Here is a 21,565-nt window from a genome sequence, read left to right on the forward strand (position 1 = left end):
CCTGCCGCCCGCTGCAGAGCGGGGCAGCTGCCGAGGGTGGGCCTGGGGCCGCCGGGCCCTCTCCCCACCGCGGGGTCACCGGGCTGAGCCCCCCGGGTGTGTCGTCTCCGACCAAAGTCTGACCCTGTTGCCCGAAGTCCCGCTGCCCCCTTGGCCTCCCCGGCTGCCCATAGAAGCCACAGCTGCATTCTCGCCATGACCAACTCTGTGTATGATATCTATGACCTGAACACATCCCTGTGTGTGACCCGCAGGACACCTCCCTGGGGCTGGCGGCACAGCCCCGGCGCCGCGCGTGTCCCTGCGCCCCTCTCACAGACCCAAGGCGAGGGGCGATGGTCCAGGACTGGAGGTAAGTTGGGAAGGGTCTGAGGGATGGTCGCCCTGAGGCTTTTGAGCACCCACGAACACACTGTCCCCCACTCCGGGGCTGGGGGTGAGCACGGCCCCGTGTCCCCATAGGCAGCGTTAGGACGGAGGCAGGCGCTGGAGCCCGAGCCCTGGGGCTGGGGCAGCACCTGCCGAGCGTTCCAGGTGCCTGTGCGTGTGTTGTGTGCGTGTGTGGGTGTGCGTGCAGGTGTGTGTGTGCACGTGTGCCTCGCTGCCTCGCACTCTGGAGCCTTCCACATTGAATGTACCGCGAGCGCGGGGCCCGTGCCAGCCCCGGCACCCTGCGGCCGAGCCGCCGCAGGGACAAGGCCCCACTCCAAGCGTCCACTTTCCCATCCAGCCCATCCTGTGCAATAAACGTCAGCAGCTGACAGAGCTACGCACGACTCCGGCTCTGCTTCTTCGCCACCGTCCCTCCCCGCCGCGCCTCCTGCTCCTCGTGCCCGCCCCAGGAGCCGGAACATTGGGCACAGCCCCAGCTCAGGCTGTGGGATGCAGCTTTGTCCTTTGGAGACGTGTGACTTTGCCAGGAAAGCCACAAGGTGAAAAGGCTCTGCCAGCTCCAGCAGCAGCCTGGAAGAAGCTGGGTGCAGGCTGATTGTGAGCCTGTGGTTATGGGGCACAGCTCCAGCTGCAAGGTGCAAACATCTCCAGCACCAGCCTGGTGGAGAGGAGGTCTGGGAAGCCACAGTCCAGTGAGAAAGGGAGGGTCCTGCCTGGAAAAGCTGCAGTTGGTCCCTGTGAGAGCCCAGTTCCCGCTGTAGCTGCACTGGCACAATTCCATGTTTCTGCTACAAAAGCATTTTCAGAATGTGACACCCTGTGCCCAGCCAGTCAGCAGAACACGGCCAGACTGGGAGGCAGCAATCCCACCTCCCTGTGCCCCTGGCAAAGATTTCAGAGGACACAGGTCCCATCTTATATTTCAAAAAACCATTTTATTTACAATATTGTACACGTTGACCCCCAAGTTAGTGATTTTCCCTGCCTGAGCCCATGAGCAGCAGCAAAACTCATCCCTGCAAAAGAGAGTGAAGAGCAGAGCTGTGCTATGAGAGTGAGGACAGTGCCCAGAGCTGGAGCAGAGCACAGAGCAGCACCTGCCCTGTGGCCAAGAGCTGCCTGCCCTGCCAAATTTGAAACCCTGCTGATGGAGAGGGAAGAAGAGGGACAGCACCCCAGGACAGGCACCAGGCCATGCTCACAGCACTGGGGTGAAGCTGAGGGGAGCCACCCTGGCTCTTGCCCCCAGCCCAGAGCTGCAGCCCTCTGCAGAGCTTGGTGCCCTGTCCCTGTGCTGGGACAGCAGTGACAGCAAACAGTGCAGAGCCCCTGTCCCCTTCCAGTTTGCCCCAGCTCCTCAGAGTGAGGCAGGGCTGGAGGCTGCAGCTTCTTCCCTGTGAGATGTGGGACACAAGAGCATTGCAGGCCAGTGCCCACCATGGCTGCAGGTCCAGAGCTATCCCAGGGCCCTGTGGGCTGCCAGGCTCAGCTGAAGAAATATGTGGAATCCATCACTTGCTTCAGGTTGAATTCACCTGAGGGGAGCAAAGGAGAGGGCAGAGAGTGATGTGGGGATGGACAAAGGGAGGGAAGTGGGTTCAATGTATGAAGGATCCCTGCCCCTGCACTGTGCTGCCCATGGAGCCACTCCAGAGAGAGGTCAGGCAGAGCCAGATGGCCTGGCAGACACAGGGCTGAGGGATTAGAAGGAGTTAAACTAATTGCCTTAATCCCATTGCATGTATATCATCTAGATCCTGGCAATTACCATGCCCAGGCCCTCGCTCCCATCTCTGAGCAAATGCTCAGGGTTGGAAACAGATGGGAGCAGAACAAGAGCAGGATGGGAAGAGCTGGGTCAGCCTGGGGGAAATCCCAGGGACGCAGGGAGGATGGCAGGGAGCTCTGACAGGAATGCTACAGGGGAATGTGGACATGCTGGACTGCTCTGCCCCATGGCACTGCAGGAGAGGAAACCTGATCCAAGGAGACAGCTCTGCCTTTTTGCCTTTTGGTGGTTTTGGGGGCCACTCCATCTCATTCCCCTTGTTTCCAAAATGCTCCTGAGCTGTGCATGTTCCTGCCCCATGCTCCTACCTGTGCTGGGGACATTTGACAGCTGCTCCTTCAGTCTCTTCTGCCAGTGGGCTATGGGCTCTGTGCTGGAGCTGGATGAACTAGAAGGAAGCAAATAAACACAGGTTATCTGGAACCAGGCACACCCTCCTCTACTCCCTAATGCAGCCTCTGACAATTGCATTCAGCTCTTCCAAAACAGACCAGGCACCCCAGAGTGAGAGCAGGAGCTCAGCCCTAGCAGCCCAGGCCAGGCTTTAAGGCTGCCAAACCCTCCCCTGGTTCTGCAGCAAGAGAGTGAAGAACCCTTGGGTTTTACACAGCTGTTGAAGGTGATTTGGGTGTCAAGCAAGAAGGAAGGACAGCTTCCCCACCCAGGCAGGTGACACAATCTGTGAGCACCTGGACATGACCCCTGTGAGGTGGAAGGGAAAACCCAACAGGTCAGGAATACCTGCAGTACTTCTCCAGCATGAACTCAGACAGATCCTGCAGAATCTTCTCGCTGTGCAGAGCCACAAACTGCTGCCGACAGACCTGACCCAGGGAGACAACAGGGAGGAGCAGCTTAGCAGGTGTTTTCTCTCCTCCCAGTGACAGGTCAGAGGTGAGGGGCAGGGAGAGCAGCAGGAGCGGGAAGGGGGAGCTGCCAGACAAGGGTGAAGGGAATCAGCCTGGGGAGGTGTGAAGCACAGGTCGACCCTCATTAGCACAAAAGGCCTTGGGAAGGACCCAGGGCAGGGCAGGGGCACTGGCTGCCAGAATCTGTGGATTCTGGGCTGTTTATTCCCTGTTTCCACAGATTCTCCCACACACTCCCTGCAGAGTGGGAGGAGAACGGGTACCATGAAATCAGCTGTGACCGCCAGCAAACATCCCAGGCTCACCTCACCTCAGGGTGAATCAATCAGCCTATGGAGCAAAGCCCAGGGGAGGCGAGGCCTGGCGTGGGCACAGAGCACAGATCAGCAAGATTTGCTCCCAAGGGAGCCAGGAGGACACTTTTACCTGGTTCATGACATCCACGGTGAGCGCGTGAGTCCAGTAGCAGTCGTGGACTGAGACGAAGGTCAGGCCCTTCCTGGGAGGGGGCAGAGGAGCCATGAGGCAGAGCTGGGACCCCTCTGTGTGACCCCAATCAAGAGGGGGACCCCCCTGCACAGCAGCTTTTCAGAGGGAGTTCCCAATCCCAGGATCTCCCTGTCCTTGTCCTGCTGCCTCCTTTCCTTCTCTGCCAGGAGCCCCAAATTCCCACCCACCAGGGGTTCCTCAGTCCCATGTGATGTTTTGCCCCAAAAATTCTCTCCCAGGAGAGTCCATGGCAGAGGAGCCATGAAGCAGAGCTGAGACCCCTCTGTGATGGACCCACCCCATGTAGAACCTCTGGCTGGGACAGGAGCATCCCCACACAAGAGGGAGACTCCCTGCACAGCAGCTTTTCAGAGGGAGTTCCCAGTTCCAAGATCTCCCTGTCCTGCTGCCTCCTTTCCTTCTCTGCCAGGAGCCCCAAATTCCCACCCACCAGGGGTTCCTCAGTCCCATGTGATGCTTTGCCCCAAAAATTTTCTTCCAGAAGAGTTCTGAGCCAGGTGAGAGCCCAGCTGCCCACTCCCTACCTGAGGCAGTGCAGTGCTGTGAGCATCATGTGTGTGGAGTCCAGAGAGTGGATGAAGTTGGGGGGAAAGGCATTCTTCTGCTTCACAGTGTCAGGTTTCCTGCAGGACAAAGCAGGGCACAGAGGAGCTGGGGCATTTCAGGGCCAGAGATGACAGCAGTGGCACAGAGATGGTGACACCCAGCCTGGGGGTGAGGGGGCTGCCCTGAAGAGCCCCAAGCCCTGCTGCTCTGTCCTTCTGCAGCTCAGGAGCCACAACAGGAGCTCTGGCACTCTTTGAGAGCTTCCCTGATAGGAAAGCTTTATCCCCAGAGCACAGGCTGGTGCAGGCCATGGCTTTGTACTTACTGGCTGCTGTTGGGGGTTTTCACACTCAAGCGCTGCATGCCACAATTCAGCTGTGGGGAGAGAGGGCACCAGTGTCACCCTGCTGGGCTGGGCACTGCCCCCCTCCTGTGCCTCTCCAGAGTGTCCCAGCTCCACAGCAGTGCCACTGCCCAGTGACACTTTGCCCAGCTCCCCTCCTGAGGCTTCTGGCAGGCATCTGAACCCCTTCACCCTCTCAGGGTGAATTGGCCCAGGAAGGAGCTGGGCTGGGGGGGCTGTGAGTCAGCACAGCAGCACGTGGGAGGTGCCAGCACTGAGACTGAGTCACAGGAGCCCTGAGGAGGCTCTCGGAGCGGGGAACGGCCCGTGCCCCAGCTGCCTGAGTGGGATGGAGCCACAGAGCTTCCTCAGCAGCTCACCCACACACTCCAGGCTCTGCAGGCAGCCATGAGGCTGGAGGATGTGCCTGCACTCGGGGATCCTACCTGCTCTGCAGGCTCACCCACCAGTGATGCCAACCTGCCAGGCCTTAGCCCAGGCTGTGTTTTCCCTGCTCCCACCATGGCACAGGGAGGATGGGGACCATGAAACCTGCCACTGGAGCCCAGGTTGTCCTCTCCCTGCTCCCACCATGGCACAGGGAGGATGGGGACCATGAAACCTGCCACTGGAGCCCAGGTTGTCCTCTCCCTGCTCCCACCATGGCACAGGGAGGGTGGGGGCCATCAGTCCTGCCCCTGGACACTCACCACAGTGGACCTGGAGCGATAGTAGGGCTGGATGATGGGCAGCCCCAGAGGTGTGACCCACTCCACTGTCCGGCCTGACTGGGCGATGAGCTTGGCACTCTCTGTCAGCCAGTTCTTCAGAAAAGGAGAGGAAGGAGCTGAGTTAGTGTGGAGCTGGGAGACCCCATCCCCTCCCAGCACAGGCCACCCTCACTCCTGCCACAGAACTCCCCAGGGCTTACTGGGGGGTTTGGCACAATCCCACACCTCTGGGCTGGGGCAGGAGGATCCTCTCTGGGCCAGGAGCCAGGAGAACCATCTCTCCCCATGGAGCATCCCCTTGTCTATGCATAAATGGACCAGGGAAGGAGAAAAAGTGGAAACAAAGGGCAACAGGCTCCCTACCTGGATATCTCGAGTCGCTGAGAACATCTCCTTGATGCTGTTGAACACCTGCTTCACCAGATAATGAGATGCTTCCCACAAATACTCCTGGCACAGAGCAGGGAGCCACGGGTCATACAAAGGGACAGCCAAAAAGAGGAAAGTGCCAGGACCCAGGGAGGGGGGACACACAGCAATGGTACCTCGGGGAACTCATCGATCTCCTTGAGGCGTTTCTCGATCTGCAGGCGGCCGCCGTAGCGCGTGACCCCGTACACGACCGTCATCACCGTCTGCTTCACCACCTTGCGGCTGATGAAGCCCTGCAGCACCTGGGCAATCTTCAAACCCCTCTCAGCATCCTTCTTCCGAAACTCCTCCACCTGAGAGAGTGCCTCTAGTCAGGGCTGGCATGAGCCACGCTGGCTGCAGGCCTGTAGGAGCCTCCCAGCTGGGCACCGCCTGGCTCAAGCTGCCATCAGGATCCCTGCAGCCCATTTTCCCCACCCTGGATAACAGAAGGCACCAGCTGAAGGAATCCAGTGCCTGCAGAGCCTTCCCTGCTGCTTCAGAACTTCTTCTGAAACTCCTCCACCTGAGCAGAGTGCCTCTAGTCAGGGCTGGCATGAGCCACACTGGCTGGAGCCCCTTCTGTGCTTGGGGACCTTCTCAGCTGGGCACTGCCTGGCTCAAGCTCCCATCAGGATCCCTCCCTGCTGCCTTGGAACTTCTTCTGAAACTCCTCCACCTGAGCAGAGTGCCTCTAGTCAGGGCTGGCATGAGCCACACTGGCTGCAGGCCTGTAGGACCCTCCCAGCTGGGCACTGCCTGCCCTCAGGATCCCTGCAGCTCATTTTCCCCACTCTGCATAACAGAAAGCAGCTCCTGAAGGGATCCAGCATGGATAACAGTGCCTGCAGAGCCTTCCCTGCTGCTTTGGAACTTCTGAAACTCCTCCACCTGGCTCAGAGTGCCTCTGAGTCAGGGCTGGCATGAGCCACGCTGGCTGGAGCACCCTCTGTGGCTGGTGAGACCCTCCCAGCTGGGCACTGCCTGGCTCAAGCTCCCATCAGGATCCCTTCAGCCCATTTTCACCACCCTGGATAAGAGAAGGCACCTGCTGAAGGGATCCAGCATGGATAACAGTGCCTGCAGAGCGTTCCCTGCAGCCTCAGCACTGTCCCTTGGTGCCAGCTGGGACAAGGACACAGCTTGACTGTGGCTCAGAGCTTTGGTTCTCCTGCCTCTGCCCCCCAATGATAACTGAGCAAATTCTGCACCCCCGTGAACTCTTCCTGCTCTCTAGAGAAAACCTGCTGAGACCCAATGGGAGATGCAGGGTCCAATGCCACCTGGATGAGCCTCTCAGCACTCTCCCAGTGGCAAATTTCACATCACATCTTGCAAAGAAACCAAAGACTTTGTAGCAGGACCAAGGCTGAATCTCTACCCACTCCTTCCAACTCAGCTCAAGGAAGAAAAATCTCACAACCCATGGGCCAGCCAGCTGTAACCAAGAGATGAGGAGCATCCCTTGCTCTCTTCCACCTCTTCAGCCTAGTTCTCCCAGGCTTCATTCAGGACTAGTGAGGACAGCAGAACACAGAGGGGATTTCTCCACGAGGACAGATTTCCAGTCAGATCCACTCATGCCTCCCCAGCTCTCTGCACACTCATCCCCCCACATTTCTCCTTGGGAGATGACACCCTGTGCACACCAAGAGGAGGAGGCAGGTCCAAAAGGACCCTGTGTGTCCCCACAGAGCCTCACCTGCTGGGCCACTGCACTGTAGACATCCTGAGGGAGCCCACAGGGCACCAGGTTGACGGAGGCAGCGCCGCTGAGGTCCCGGCCGAGCGCTGCATAGTGCTGCAGCCCATTGCAGGAGCCATCCTGCAGGGAGAGCACCAGGAAACAAGGGGTTAATGCATGGACAGAGCCCTGCTCATCTGCCCCCTCCCCATGCACAGCCACCCCGGCCTCAGGTGGTTTTTATTTCCCCTCCCCACTCTTCAGAGCAGTGACCATCTCCCAGCAGTGACCATTTGCCTTCTGGACAGGTTTCCTGCCTGGGTCCATCCCCAGCTGCTGTGACCTGGGAGGTTTAAAATCAGAAACCTCACATCTCAACCTCTGTGGGTTTCCAAAGACATCAGAGCTCTGTGGAAACACTGAAAACCAGAAAATTGGGAAAACACCGAATATATCTGGGATGCTAAAAGCAGCCCCAAGAGGCAGCAGTCAAAACAACCTCAGCAGTGGGATCAGAGGCAGGAAAAGGCAGAGATCCCCCAGGAAGCCCCAGCTGGCTCTGAAAACAGAAACCAGCTCCCATCCAGATTTCCCAAAGCTGCACCAGAGGCACAGTGAATGTCTGCCACAGCAGCTGCCCTTGCAGCCCTGCTGGAACCAAGAGCAGCCCAGGTGGGACAGACAGGACCTGAAGGATGGTGCAGGAACATCTTGGTTCTCCCCAGACTGCACTGGCAATGACGTTTCTCACAGATGTGCTGCTGTTCCTGTCCCCCTGTGCTCAGGATCTCCCAGACACCCCAGGACTGTCAGGTTCCTCAAGCAGGGCCCCCTTTCTCTCCCCACTCCCTGCAGTGTGGAAAGGCAGCACCAGGACCTGATGGCTCTGTTAATTGAGCACTGATGACTCAGGCTGAACGAGACTCTGGCACCTTCCAGAAGTCCTTGCTGATGATATTTCATAAACTGCACCCTCCACACGCCCCCAGCTGCTCTCCTGACCTTTTGTTGTCATCAAAATATCAGACCTGACTGTCTCATGTATATTCCAGGCAGAAAAATTGCTGCCCTCCTCACTCAGTCATGGCCACCTGATCTCCTCAAAAGAAAAAGGAGCAGCCACCCCTCACCTATGGCCACTATCAGCCTCAAAGCTGTGCAGCCAGGGGGGACAGGTGCCTTCAGGGAGCACCTGAGCAGGCACAGGGCACATTGTGACAGGCCACTGAAGGTGGGGGACAATCACCTCTGTCCCTGTGCCCTTCCTCAGAGTTCCAGACCTAACATATTGGCTCTTGCAGAGCTGCTTGGCTTCAGGCACAGAGCAGGAGTGGAGAAAGGCCTCCAAAGCACAGCTCTGAGCATTCCAGCCAGCCAGGTGTTGCCCTGCTGGGCCAACTTCCAGTCCTGATCCTGTGCCTGCAGAAGGTGACACTGGCCTGGCTCTCACCCTGCAGCAGCTGCCAGCAAGCTCCCAGCTGGGCTCTGCTCGAGCCAAGGGAAGTGAGGCAGCCCTCAGATGTTCCAGCTCATGGATGGCTGCAGGCAGCAGCAAATCACCAGAGTTCTCATGCCAAAATGCCCCACACTGCATTTCTATTCCTAAGAAAACCCAGCCACGTGGAGCAGGGATCGCAGAGCTGGAGACCTGGATGCTCCTTCCCTGCCCTGCTGAGCCTCACACAGGCTGTGAGGATCTGCCAGGCTCCTACCTGGTGAACTGGGAAGGAGGATCTGCCAGGCTCCTACCTGGTGAACTGGGAAGTGAGAGATGTAGGCTGCAGGGTCTGGGGACCTCGAGGCTTTGGCGATTTCCATACAGCATGCCAAGGCTTGCCAGGGCTCATCTGTGTCCATCCACCACTTCCTGCCCTGGGAATGAGAAAGGCCAGGCTGGTGGGAGCAGGCAATGCTCCTGTGCACCTCAAATCACAAGCAGGAGCCCCTGAGCACCTGGGGTACACTGGGCACAGCACCTCCCCACCATGCCTCCACTTCCCATCATGTTTTCAGACAGGAACAGGTTATTTAGGAATTTAGGTTATTTGCCTTCTCCCTTTTTACCTCTCAAACATCTTTCCTAATGTTTTTGTTACAAAATCCATTCTGATTTCCATTTTATTTTACTTCACGTACCGTGAGCGGGTGGTCAGCCGAGTCCAGGATGTCCTCCATGATTTCATTGGCATACTCCAGCCTCTCCTGCAAGGCATTCTTCTTCTTCAGCCCTGTCAGGTTGATGAGGTGGATCTTCAGCCAGTCAAGTCCCTTGGGGCCCAGTGGCCTCCCCTCTGCAAACAGCAGGATGGCCCTGGTGACATCGTTCCCCAGGTGGTTGAAATAGGGTGGGCATGGGTAAGTCCTGCCACGGAAATCCATGTTGTGAGGGAACCAGAACACCTTGTCCCTGACATAGTTGGCAATGGAGAGCTTGTAGAGAGCATCCATGCGCAGGCTGTGCATCTCTGCAGCCTTCTTCTTGCACAGGAACACCTCGTGCTTGAAGGATTTGCTCCAGGTGGAGGAATTGCCAGGAGGAGTGGGAGGCTTGGGAGCCTCAGAGAGGGGTGGTGGGATGTCCAGCTTCTCATCCCCTTTGTCATTGAAGATGGAGATGATGATATCCAGCACTGGCTGGTTGATCTTCCAGGCACAGTTGCCCAGCTGGTTGAGGGCATCCAGCACGGGGTGCAGGTTCACCAGGGGACACTGCTCCAGCAGCAGCTGGTGGTGGGTGGTGTCATCCATGAAACGCATCAGTTTGGTGTCACTGAGGACAAAGGCACCAAAAGTGGGGGAGGTCCAGGGCACAGGGGGGCACAGCATGGGCATGGCAGAGGAGTTGAAGGTCAGCGTGGTCTCTGCAGCGTTCGACACGAGCTGGGAGAAGATGGGATGGGGCCTTATCAGCCCGACCTGGAGAGGAGGATCAGCAGCAGAGGGTTAGGGCTGGAGTGTGGGAGAGCCTGTGGTCAGTCAGACATCCCACAAGGATCATGCCAAGTAAGGTTAAACCCTTCTCACCTGCTGAGGAGAGGTAAAATCAGCAAGAACTGCTAACTCTGCTATCTGAGTATAAAACCTCAGTCTCCTTACTTTCAAAGGACAATAGTAATCCAGTGGTCTTAGGAGCCACTCATCTTGGTGCAAGGCCAAGTGAAAGTAATGAACCTCTCACCAGTCCTAAACACATTCATACTCTTAACCCTAGTAACCCTCTCCACCTCCATCCTATTTCCACTTCTATCCAACAACCTCAAGAACACAATTACAAACACAGTCAAAACTTCCTTCTTATCAGCCTAATCCCAATAACAATCTACATCCACTCTGGAACAGAAAGCCTCACCTCCTTCTGAGAATGAAGAATCAAGGGCTCCTAAAGCATCCCTGAGCAGGAATGGCAGCAAAGACACAAAAGAGCCTTGCAAGGGTCTGATTTTGAGAAAGGGGGGCCCTGCACAGGAGCCCCCAGGATGAGGCTCACCTGCCAGTTACTGTAGAAGGAGTAGACGTGGTAGAGGACGGGGATAGGCTTGGACTCCAGGCGACGATTGAGGATGTTCCTGGGCACCTTCACAGCCTTCACCAGGAGCTCCAGCATGTGCATGCCCAGGCGCATGAGGAGCACACAGGGCCACGTGCAGGACTTCAGGTTGAGGGAAGGCCCAAAGCCTGCTTCTGCCACCAGCTTCTCCCAGTATTCCCGTGGCAAGTACTGCTTAGGCTGGGAGAAAATACAGTCAGCTGGAGTGGATCAATCTACCTGAGATATGGCCCTGAGAAGGAATCTCCTATCTTTGTGTCCCCAAAGGTCCTTCCTGATAGAGGTGTTTGGGGAAGGAGGGCTGAGGAGGCTGTGTCACAGACACATTTTATGAAAAATCCTTTCCTTAGGATTATTTCTCCTGAGAAGCTGGGAGGCCTCAGGAACAAAATGCAAACATTGATTATCTGCTGCTGTGGAACGCAGCAGGTGGATCTGTGATTGGCTCATGTGGTTGTTTCTAATTAATGGCCAATCACAGTCAGCTGGCTCAGACAGAGAGTCTGAGCCACAAACCTTTGTTATCATTCCTTTCTATTCTTAGCTAGCCTTCTGATGAAACCTTTTCTTCTATTCTTTTAGTATAGTTTTAATATAATATATATCATAAAATAATAAATCAAACCTTATGAAACATGGAGTCAGATCCTCATCTCTTCCCACATCCTAAGACCCCTGTGAACACTGTCACAAGGGTGGGCTGAGCCCAACAGTGAGAATGGGAACAGTGGCACTGCACCACAGCCCAGTGCTGACACCCTGTCCCCACATCATCCTGCCCAGACTGCAGCCCTGCCTGCCCCTACGAGCACCCAGCTCTGAGAACAATCTGCTCACCTACCCAGAGCAGCAGGCTTGGCCCCTTCTCCCCTCTTGTCCTCTCCTGCTCTGCAAAGCCCAGAGCTTTCCTGCATGGACTCCTGGCCCCAAGGGCTCCTACCTGGCTGTCCTTTGCCAGCAGCTGGATGTAGCTCTCATAGATCTGCTGCACCTTCTCCAGCTGGCCACTGTGCAGCTTCCTCTGGATGATGTACCTGTCATAGACCTTGGAGCCCAGCTCCCTGGCCAGCACTGCCAGGGACTCACCTTGTGGAGACAGGTCATTGAGGATCTGGGAAAGGGGAAGGCAAAAAGGGTCTTAGGAAGGAGGAACAGAGAGATACAGCACAAAGAGCAGGAGTTAAAGGTGCTGTGCAGGGAGCACAGAAAGATGCTGATTTCCATGATACTGAACAGATGGCGAGGAAAGAAAAACAACCAGGACAGAGCATGGATTTCTCTGGCTGCTCTGCAAAAGGAGCAGACAGCCTGAAGTAAATAACCTCATAAACCTCTCAGGAAATCCCAATTCTGCTCAAGTGGGACATTAGTGCTCTGTGACACCCCCATGCTGACAGTCCAGCCCCACTCCTGGGAGGGTAGGGCAGGCTCCTACCTGCAGCATGATGTCCACATACTCCTCATCTGGCAGCAGACACAGGTAGGGGTAGAGGACGTTGTACTTGGACATCCTCTTGGGCCTGGCCATGCTGCGCTTGGAGTTGTGCAGGGCCTGCAGGATGGCATCGCGCCACTGCGAGCGCAGCGTGCCCAGCAGCTCACGCTGCAGGAAAAGGAAGGAAGAGAGCTGGTCAGCATGAGCAGCCTGCTCTCTACCTCATGGAGCCTCAGCTCTCACCCACAGCTCCTGAGGGCTGTCCCAAACCCAAACTTTACCGCTTTGATGGCCTGTGGGGTCAGGGGCTTGGCTGCCTCCACGGACTCGATGGTCACAGTGTTCTTCAGCTCCATGTGCAGCTGCTGCTGGAAGCGCTCCTGCAGCTCCTGCACGGAGAAATCCAGCTTGGGGTACGCCCCCATCGTCTCCTGCCATGGGAGAGAGGCAGTCAGTGCCAAAACTGGGAGGAGAAGCCATGCTCATTCTCCCAGCTTCCCTGCAAGAGGAACAATGGTGATACAATTCTGGGTTGAAAGCACCTCGCTGGGATCTCTGGGCCCAGAGGTCTCTCACACCCAAATCCCAGAGGCTGCTCTGCTCCTTGTGTTATGCACCTCTGCAAGCACCCCCTCCCATGCATGGAGGCCATCTCCAGCCCCCTGCAAACCCTCTGCTTTGCTGTTCCTCTTAGTTATTAATATTAGTAATGTCATCCATTCAATGTTTCCTGTGGGTTATTGGGCACAGATCAGGTTAAAAGGTTTTTTCTTTCTAGCCCTCCCCTGGGCTGTACCTAAGAACACCTTCAACACCTCCCACCTTCAACACCTCCCTGAGCACTGTGGCTTACTCTGGAATAGAAGTCCTGGAGCAGAGAAGACTTGCTGATCTTGGGGCTGGGTGGAGGAGGCAGCTGGTAGTTGGGCTGGACAGTCCTGATGGCAAACAGCACCTTCTCCTTCTCATCTTCCTCAAACAGGCACTTTTGGAAGAGCTCATCCACATGGAAGCCACTGCTGTTCAGCTGCTGCAGGTATCTGAGGAGGGGCAGACAGGACAGGCTGGATCTTCCCCAGGGGCCTGAGCATGTTGTAGAGGAGCTGCCTCAGCACAGCCTGTCTGTCCCACAAGGTCACCAGCAGCCTCAGGTTACAGGGATCAGGTGTCCATCCCTCAGCCTGCACTGCTGCAGAGCTTCCTGGGCAGGGAGGCCTCTGCAGCTGCCCACAGGCAGCCCCACAGCCTGTGCTGCCCTGCCACGGCTCCACACATCCAGCACAGCCCCCTCAGAGGCAGCTGACTGGAGATATTCCCTGAAGGCATCTAGAGTGTGTCAGCAGCCAGAGGACAGAGAGCAGTGATACATCCCTGAGGTTCACACGACTGCATCAGAAGCTTTCTCCATCCTCTGAGAGGAGCTGGCTGTGCCTCCAGCCTCAGGCACTGCCCCTAGGCCCAGCCTGTGGGATCTTCCAGGGCTCTTTGAGCTGCTCTCTTTAGCACTGACACTTTCCTGTCCATGAAATCTACCATCCTACCTTGCTATCCTTAGCACTGACACTTTCCTGTCCATTATTCTCTATAAAATCTACCTGAATCTCCTGACCAAGCTCCTCTGGAGAGCTCTGCAGGAACCAGCTGTGTGACTGAGCCCACCAAAATGGGCAAACCCCACAGAAGGGCCATAAAAACAAACAGAGGAGCCATAAAATAAAGCAAGGAGCCAAGCCATTCCCACTAGGCAGCAAACTGAGGGAGCAGAAGTGAGGTGCCTGGGATGGCTGTGGAACCAAGGAATCCCTGACTGGAGAGGGCCTCTCCCAGCCCAGCTCTGGGGGGAACAGTGCCTGTTCTCACCTTCCACATCTCCTCTCCCTGCACAACCTCACACAAACTCCCCAGCAGTGGGGGTGGCAGGGAATGTGCTCCACCCACCCCAAAATCCGGCCATGGGAAGTGGCTCAGAGCATCCAGGTGGGCACACAGAGGGGACAGCTCTTCCTGACCCCAACCCAGTGCATGTGCCAGCATGTGGAGCTCCTGAGGCAGGTGTTACCTCAGGACAGCTTTGGCAGGTGACTGGGTCCTTCCTGCACACTCCAGGGCCGTGGCATAGGAGTCCAGGTTGGGCTGGAGACCTGCAGCCTCCAGGATGGAAAACAATCGCTCCAGGCGGTTCAAAGAGCCCTGCAGGAGAGAGGGGAAGGAAAATGGGGTCACTGAGAAGGAAAAGGGGGCTGGGGTCACTGGGAAGGGAAGGTTTGGGAAGGTTTGGGAAGGTTTGGGAAGGTTTGGGAAGGTTTGGGAAGGGAAGGGAAGGGAAGGGAAGGGAAGGGAAGGGAAGGGAAGGGAAGGGAAGGGAAGGGAAGGGAAGGGAAGGGAAGGGAAGGGAAGGGAAGGGAAGGGAAGGGAAGGGAAGGGAAGGGAAGTCACTGAGAAGGGAAGGAGCGAGAAGGGGAGAAGGCTGTGCACACCAAGAAGGGAAGGGGGCCGTGGACATTGAGAAAAGAAAGGAGGCTGGGGTCACTGAGAAAGGAAGGAGTGAGAAGGGAAAGGGGCTGTGGACACTGAGAAGGGGGTTGTGCACACTGAGAAAGGAAAGAGGCTGTGGATGTGGAGAAAGGAAAGGAGGCTGTGGACACTGAGAAGGGAAAGGGGCTGTGGACACTAAGGGAAGGAGGCTGTGGACATTGGGAAGAGGCTGTGCACACTGAGAAAGGAAAGGAGGCCATGCAGTCACTGAGAAGGGAAAGGGGCTGTGGACATTGAGAAAGGAAGGAGGCTGTGGACATGGAGAAAGGAAAGGAGGCCATGCAGTCACTGAGAAAGGAAAGGGGCTGTGGACACTGTAGCCAGTGGGAAAGGAGGCTGAGCACACCGACACAAACACCCCCAAAATCACAGCTCCACGCCCCTCTACTTTTCAGATTTAGTCAGATCTAACCTACCCTTTCCCCACTCCTCTCTCTCAAAGCCACCTCACAGGGATCTGTGGCCTCACGCCAGCTCAGTCCCCCTTGCCAGCAGCCCTGCTTGGACACTTGCTGCAGTGACCAGCACAGATCAAAGCAGCTGGAGGCTGCTCCTCACGAGCCAGCCCCTCTCCCACCCGGAGCAGCAGGCTTTGGTACCTTCCTGGCCCAGATGCGCATGACGATGTTGAAGGCACCCACATCCATCACCTTCCTCTTCACGGGGGAGCTGTGGCACAGCAGGAGGTACCTCTCAGCCTCCTCTGCCTGCTGCAGGAACAGGAAGCACTCCAGGTTGGCCTGGATGGTCTGCTGCAGCACCTGCTGGTTGCTCGTGTCCTTTGGCATCTTCTGAGGCCTCTTCAGCTCCGCAGCTCCCTTCACCTCCACCACCCTGGGCTTGTTGTGGGGGCTGCCAGAGCTCTGGGTCCAGGCAGGGGCTGCTTTTGTCTTTGGGACCTTTGGGCTCTTTGTGGTTTTTGTTTTGGGTGTGGCCTCTCCCTTGGCCTCCAGAGCCAGCTGGGAGGCAGCACTGCCCAACTCCTGCTTCATCTTTGGCTGCTGGCTGTACATCTCCTTCTGCAGCTTTTTGGCCCAGGTGCTGGACTGAGCCAGGCCATCACCCTGTGCCCTGGGAATGGGCTGCTTCTCCTTGGGGCCAGGGACCACAGCCTCCTGGAACTTGTCATTGTCCAGTGCAGCCACTTCCACTTTGCTGACTGTCACCTCTGGGACGCTACTGCCCTGCAGCTGCTTGGCTCGAGCCTTCAGCACTAGTGGGAAACAGAGAGGTGATGTGAGACAGGGCACAGCAAAAATCTCTGTCCTGTCCTCACCCTGGAAGCACCAGCATCGTGCTCAAAAAAAAGGGTTCACACAAGAACTTCATCTCTTCTTGGCTCCAAAACAGAGACACCAACCTCTGTCTCTCTAAGATCTACCTGCACACCAGGAACCCACCTCAGCACCCCTGGAATGCACCCCAGGATCCCTGGAACTCATTCCAGCATGCCAGGAACCCACCCCATCCCAGAACCCCATCCTAGGAACCCACCCCTGCATCCCAGGAACCCACCCCAGCATCCCTGGAACCCATCCCAGCATCCCTGGAACCCACTCCAGCATCCCTGGAACCCATCCCAGCATCCCTGAACCCACCCCAGCATCCCTGGAACTCATCCCAGCACCCCTGAACCCACCCCAGCATCCCAAGAACCCACCCCAGCATCCCTGGAACCCATCCCAGCATCTCTGAACCCACCCCAGCATCCCTGAACCCACCCCAGCATCCCAGGAACCCATTCCAGCATCCCAGGAACCCACCCCATCCCAGAACCCCATCCTAGGAACCCACCCCTGCATCCCAGGAACCCACCCCAGCACCCCTGGAACCCAGCAGTGTCACTGCCAGGGAAAAAGCAACAGCCCAGGCTGCTCTGCCTGCTGTCTGCTCACTGCATCTCTCCCAGCACTCACCTTCCAGCAGCTCTGTCCTCTCACAGGGGACATTTCTGTTCGCCTTCTCCTTGGTGCTGGCAGAGGAGTAGCTCCTGAAGATTCTCCATGGAATCCCTGCCATGAGGAACGCAGAGGTGTGGGGGGTCAGAGAAAGCTCCACACCCTCAAACACTCAATGTCCCCCACTCTGCCTCATGGGCCCAGCATGGACAGGGTGAGTGAGGGATGTTCCTCAGCTCAGCTGCTCCAGCAGCAGCACAGGAGTGACAGGGCCACCCCTCACCCTCAGGAACCAGAGGCTCAGAAGGAACACGACCCCAGGGACACCACAAACCCCAGCGCTGTCAATGGGGTGGCAGCACCCCGAGACCCCCGGAGCATGTGGGTGCTATCCCATACCTGGGACACGACCCAGAGCTCCCGAAAGAGCAACAACATCCCAGCACTTCCACAGCCTCCACTCTACCCCTGGGGTGCTCACGACTCAAAAAGCGCCCCCCATGTTCCAGGCGTATCCCACAGAACGCTCAGCACCGTGGGGCGTCCCGGCCCAGCTCCGTCCGCACACTCCGCCCGTGTCCCGCTCTCCTGGTGTCCCCGCCGGTCCCCCCATGCTCCTCGGAGCCCCGGTGTCCCCCCGGTGCCCGTTCCCGCTCACCGGGCCCCCTCAGCCCGCCCGGGCCCCTCAGCACCGCCCGCAGCCTCAGCAGCGACATCCCCGGGCCACGCGCGCCGCGCGCCCCCGCGCATGCGCCGCGCCGCCGCGGGGCACGCCGGGAGCGCGAGTCCCGCCGCGCAGGACTACAACTCCCATGGTGCAGCGCGGCCGCGCTCTGCGCCCCCTGGCGGCCGCGGCGGCCCCGACGGGGTGGGACGGGAGGAGCGCGGAGCCCGGGACGCGGCGGAGGCTCCCGGAGGTGGCGGAGCCGGGGAAGACGGTGGAGCCCGGCTGACCCGCGCCTCTCCGGCCCGAGCTCGGCGCATCTCAGGTGGGGCTACGGATGGACGCCACCCTCAGCAGGGGCTGAGCCACAGCAGCCCCGCGCCCTCCGCCTCTCCCCGCGGCTCTCGTCCCGAGCCCGCCCATCGCGGCAGACGGCGGATACCGGACCGTGCTGTCCCCGCGGTGGTGGGCGAGTGACGGCGGGCAGTAAGTGACCCGGGACAGCCGTCGGGGCGCCGATTTATGAATGGGAGGCACCGCCCCGGTCCCCGCCCCGCCCATTCGCCGCCACCGCCCCGCCCCGGCCGCCCATCCCGGCCGCTCGCGCCGTCGGGGCCGGTCGCCGGTCGCCGCCGTGGCCATGGCCCATGGCCCGTCGCCCGCCTGTCGCCCGCCGCCCGCTGCCATGAGGCGCGGGGGCCCCGCCGCCATCGCCGCCTGCCTGGCCGGGGCTCTCGCCGTGCTGGCGGGGCCGGGACCGGGAGCGGGCAGTGCCACCGGGACCGGCCGGCGGCCGCCCCGCAGCTACGGGCACCTGGAGGGCGACGTGCGCTGGCGGCGGCTTTTCTCCGCCACCCGCTTCTTCCTGCGCATCGACGGCGGCGGCGGCGTGGAGGGAACGCGCTGGAGGGAGCGGCCGGGCAGTGAGTGCGGACGGGACCGGGAACGGGAACGGGAACGGGGGAGAGCCGGGATCTGGGGCCGCCCCCCGCCCACGGCGCGATCCCGCCGGTGTTGGGGCTGCGGCGGAGCCGCCTCGGGTCGGTGACGGGACCCTCCATGCCCTGCCCGGGGAGAGCCCGCGGCTCTTCCCTCTGGGGAAATCTCAGTGCCCGCTCCTCCGGGAGCGCCAGAGCGGCGGGTCCCCGCTGTCCCCGCTGTCCCCCGGCGCTCCGGGAGCGCCACCGGCACCGGCTGCCCCCGTCACTGCCCTGTAGGAGCCGTAAGAGGGGCGCGGGCACCGGCGGGCACTACCCGGGCACCCGGCGGTGCTCTACCAGCGGCTGGGGGGTTCCAGGGGGTCTCTCGGGGGTCCTTTGTCCCATCTTGTCCTGCCGGTTCACGGTGTCCCCCTGCCCTGCATTCCCCATGGGCTGGAGGATCTGATGGTTCCCCCATTAACACACTGCGGGGGATGAAGGCTGAGGAGGAGGAGGAGGGGGGATGCAGGAAGCTTTGCGGTGATGCTGGTCCCAGAATGGGGCATCTGTCCGATGTGGGACAGCAGAACATCCCTGTCAGAGCAGCTTGGGACTCGAGACAGCCGGGTGGGCAGAGGGACAGGGTCCCCAGGGATGTGGCAGGGCTGCAAATGCCCAGGTATCCCATCGGGGTGCAGGGTCTGAGCTCCTGGCACACGGATGGGGGCAGCAGGCTGGCAGGACAGCAGCTGGACAAGGAGGGGGACCTTGGAAAAGATGTCCTGACAGGGTGTTGGGGTTTGGGGCAGGAGGGCTGCAGCACCCCCAGCCCATGTCCTGCTCCAGCACAGCCCCAGGACACGGCAGCCCAGCCCAGCCCAGCCCAGGGAACCCTCCTGCGGTGTCGGAGGCTGTCGGGAGTCCCGAGCAGGCACAGTGCCAGCACAAAGCACCCCAACACGTTCCCTCCATGGTGTGGCCATGGGAGCTGGCAGGCAGAGCAGCTCCGGGCTGTACACGAGGCTCACTCTGCTTATCTGTGAGCGCCTGGGCTGGGCTCTGCTCCACAGCCCTCGCAGAAGCTGCTGGACCAGCCCCACTGGCAGCTCTGGGGTGGCAGGGGATCTTCAAGGACTCCCCCACCTCAAGCTCTGCATCTGCCCCATCCTCCCTGAGACCCCTTTGGGGCTGAGTGAGACTGGGAGCACTGGGAGCCGGCTCTGGCCAGGTACTGGGCAGGCACCTGCAAACAAAGGGCGGTAGAGCGCTGGCAACAGAAGGGGGTTATTTTTAGAAAAGCACAAGTCCTTATAAATAGCAGCAGCTTCACACAGTGATCAAGTGGGATGGATTCACAGACATTCAGTTAGTGCCCTGTCGGTCCTTCCCGTGGCAGCAGGGCTGCAAAGCCCGGGGGAGCTGCCCCGGTGCTGTATCCACCCTGCCCACTGCCAGCCTCCCGCAGGCAGGTGATGCCCAGGGAATGCCAACGATGCCAGGAGATTGATGAGAACCCCTTGCCCAGAGGCTGCAGGGTGCCCTCCCACCCTGTCCAGCCCTGCAGTGGTGCCCAGTGGCCGATCCTGCTGCGGCTCCAGCGCTTTCTGCTGCCCTGCCCACATCGCTGGACATTCCTTCTCCCCTTCCCTCCGTGCCTGGCGGGCAGCGGCGCTCGGGGCCGGCCGGCGTGAGGCAGTGCAGGAATCCAGAGGCCCCGATGATGCTCTGGGTGTTTCCCCGTGCCAGAGCCGCTGGTCTGACCGCATGCCTTTCCCATTAGCGGCCGAGCCGGAGCTCGGCGGTCGGGGCACACACACGCCAGCCCAGCTGTGGCTTCACGGCCGCCCCCTGGGCTCATCCTCAGTGCTCACAGCGCTGGGAATGGGGCTGCTCGTCCTCACTTTCCACCAGGAAATTTGGCATCCATGGACAGCACTGTGCAGGCTTATTCCTGCCCCACAGAGCTCTGCTGTGTGCCTTTGTCCACAATAACAGGATGAGTGCTGTCGCTGCCACCCCCATGCCCACTTGGCCCTGCGGGAGGCGGGTCAGGGCCCCGGGGCACCGTGCTGGGGATGGATGAACGGGCAGAGCTGCCAGGGAGGGCAGGACACACACGAGGCTGTGCTTGGCATCGCTCCCGCTTCTGCGAAGTGGCTGGACCCTGGGGAGGAGAGGAGTAAAGATCAAACCTTGCTTGGATCAGAGGTTCCTCCTCCCACTCCCAGCTTGGGCTGCAGCAACTCCCTCCCTCTAGAAGGAGGCCACTGTGCCCACAGAGCCAGCAGGGGCAGGGAAGGTCGCCTGTCCCTCCCTGGCTCACGCCGCGCTTCCCTGGCCCGCAGGCATCGTCGAGATCCGGTCGGTTCGTGTCGGCGTCGTGGCCATCCGGGCGGTGCACACCGGCTTCTACCTGGCCATGAACAAGCGCGGGAGGCTCTACGGCTCGGTAGGTCGGACGCTGCCTCCTGGCAGGGACTGCTCCAGAGTCACAGGCTCAGGGCAGGCTCGCCACAGGCTCCTGCTTTCCTTCACCTGCACCCACGGAGGAGCCAGGGTCCTGCCCTGCCTCGCTCTTGGGGGTGCGAGGGGCTCCAGCTGAGCAGAGCCACCCCCTCCTCACCCCCTTCCCTCTCCTGCCAGAAGGAGTTCAGCCCCAACTGCAAGTTCACGGAGCGCATCGAGGAGAACGGCTACAACACGTACGCGTCGCTGCGCTGGCGGCACCGCGGCCGCCCCATGTTCCTGTCGCTCAACAGCAAGGGCCGGCCACAGAGAGGGGGCAGGACAAGCCGGCAGCACCTCTCCACACACTTCCTCCCCATGCTCGTCAGCTGAACGCCGTGGGCAGCTCCAGACGGTCCTGTAGGAAGAAAGAAAGAAAAAAAAAAAAACAAGCAAAAAAAGTTATTTTATTTATGTACATATCTATTTTTTGCTATTTATTGCTTTATTTTTAACGCACGGCAGAGGGATGTGGAAGGTAGATGCTCCAGGCTCAGCCGTGCAGGGCTGTGGTTCTCCCAGTGTTCCCAAATTTGCCCTAAACCAGGACAGCCTGGCACAGGGCTGATGTGGGCAACACGACTGGAGCAGGGGCCAGAATCTGCTTATGGCATCTCTGCAGGGCTGGGATGTTCCAGCAGGCTGTCTGTGTCCGAGCTTCCATGGCAATTAAAGCTGTGTTGGTGGTATGGAACAGGAGCAGGTCTTGGAGCTTTGATGGTGAACTTGGCTTGGCATGGGAGGGATTGGCTCCCGTGTGGTTGTGGCTGCAGCCACCAGTGTCA

General features: G+C 59.2%; 2 protein-coding genes across 2 annotated transcripts; one reads left to right on the plus strand and one right to left on the minus strand.

Annotated features, from left to right (window-relative positions):
• Positions 1-1,331: 1,331 nt before the first annotated feature.
• POLRMT (RNA polymerase mitochondrial) lies at positions 1,332-17,417 on the minus strand. The gene is made up of 21 exons (XM_058040732.1): positions 17,350-17,417; positions 16,710-16,805; positions 15,393-16,006; positions 14,318-14,448; positions 13,112-13,298; positions 12,540-12,689; positions 12,259-12,426; positions 11,764-11,934; positions 10,764-11,003; positions 9,413-10,192; positions 9,026-9,148; positions 7,295-7,417; positions 5,727-5,906; positions 5,545-5,631; positions 5,161-5,274; positions 4,433-4,482; positions 4,086-4,184; positions 3,478-3,550; positions 2,924-3,006; positions 2,491-2,570; positions 1,332-1,928 (listed from the first exon to the last, which is right to left on the minus strand). The coding sequence occupies exons 1-21, from the start codon at positions 17,405-17,407 to the stop codon at positions 1,879-1,881; spliced, it is 3,657 nt and encodes a 1,218-aa protein (XP_057896715.1). The 5' UTR covers positions 17,408-17,417; the 3' UTR covers positions 1,332-1,878.
• A 156-nt stretch (positions 17,418-17,573) lies between these two features.
• Positions 17,574-21,470, plus strand: FGF22 (fibroblast growth factor 22). The gene is made up of 3 exons (XM_058040734.1): positions 17,574-17,841; positions 20,621-20,724; positions 20,919-21,470. The coding sequence occupies exons 2-3, from the start codon at positions 20,695-20,697 to the stop codon at positions 21,111-21,113; spliced, it is 225 nt and encodes a 74-aa protein (XP_057896717.1). The 5' UTR covers positions 17,574-17,841; positions 20,621-20,694; the 3' UTR covers positions 21,114-21,470.
• The last annotated feature ends 95 nt before the right edge of the window (positions 21,471-21,565 follow it).

The sequence above is a fragment of the Melospiza georgiana genome, chromosome 26 (assembly GCF_028018845.1).
Source record: "Melospiza georgiana isolate bMelGeo1 chromosome 26, bMelGeo1.pri, whole genome shotgun sequence".
NCBI lineage: Eukaryota > Metazoa > Chordata > Aves > Passeriformes > Passerellidae > Melospiza > Melospiza georgiana.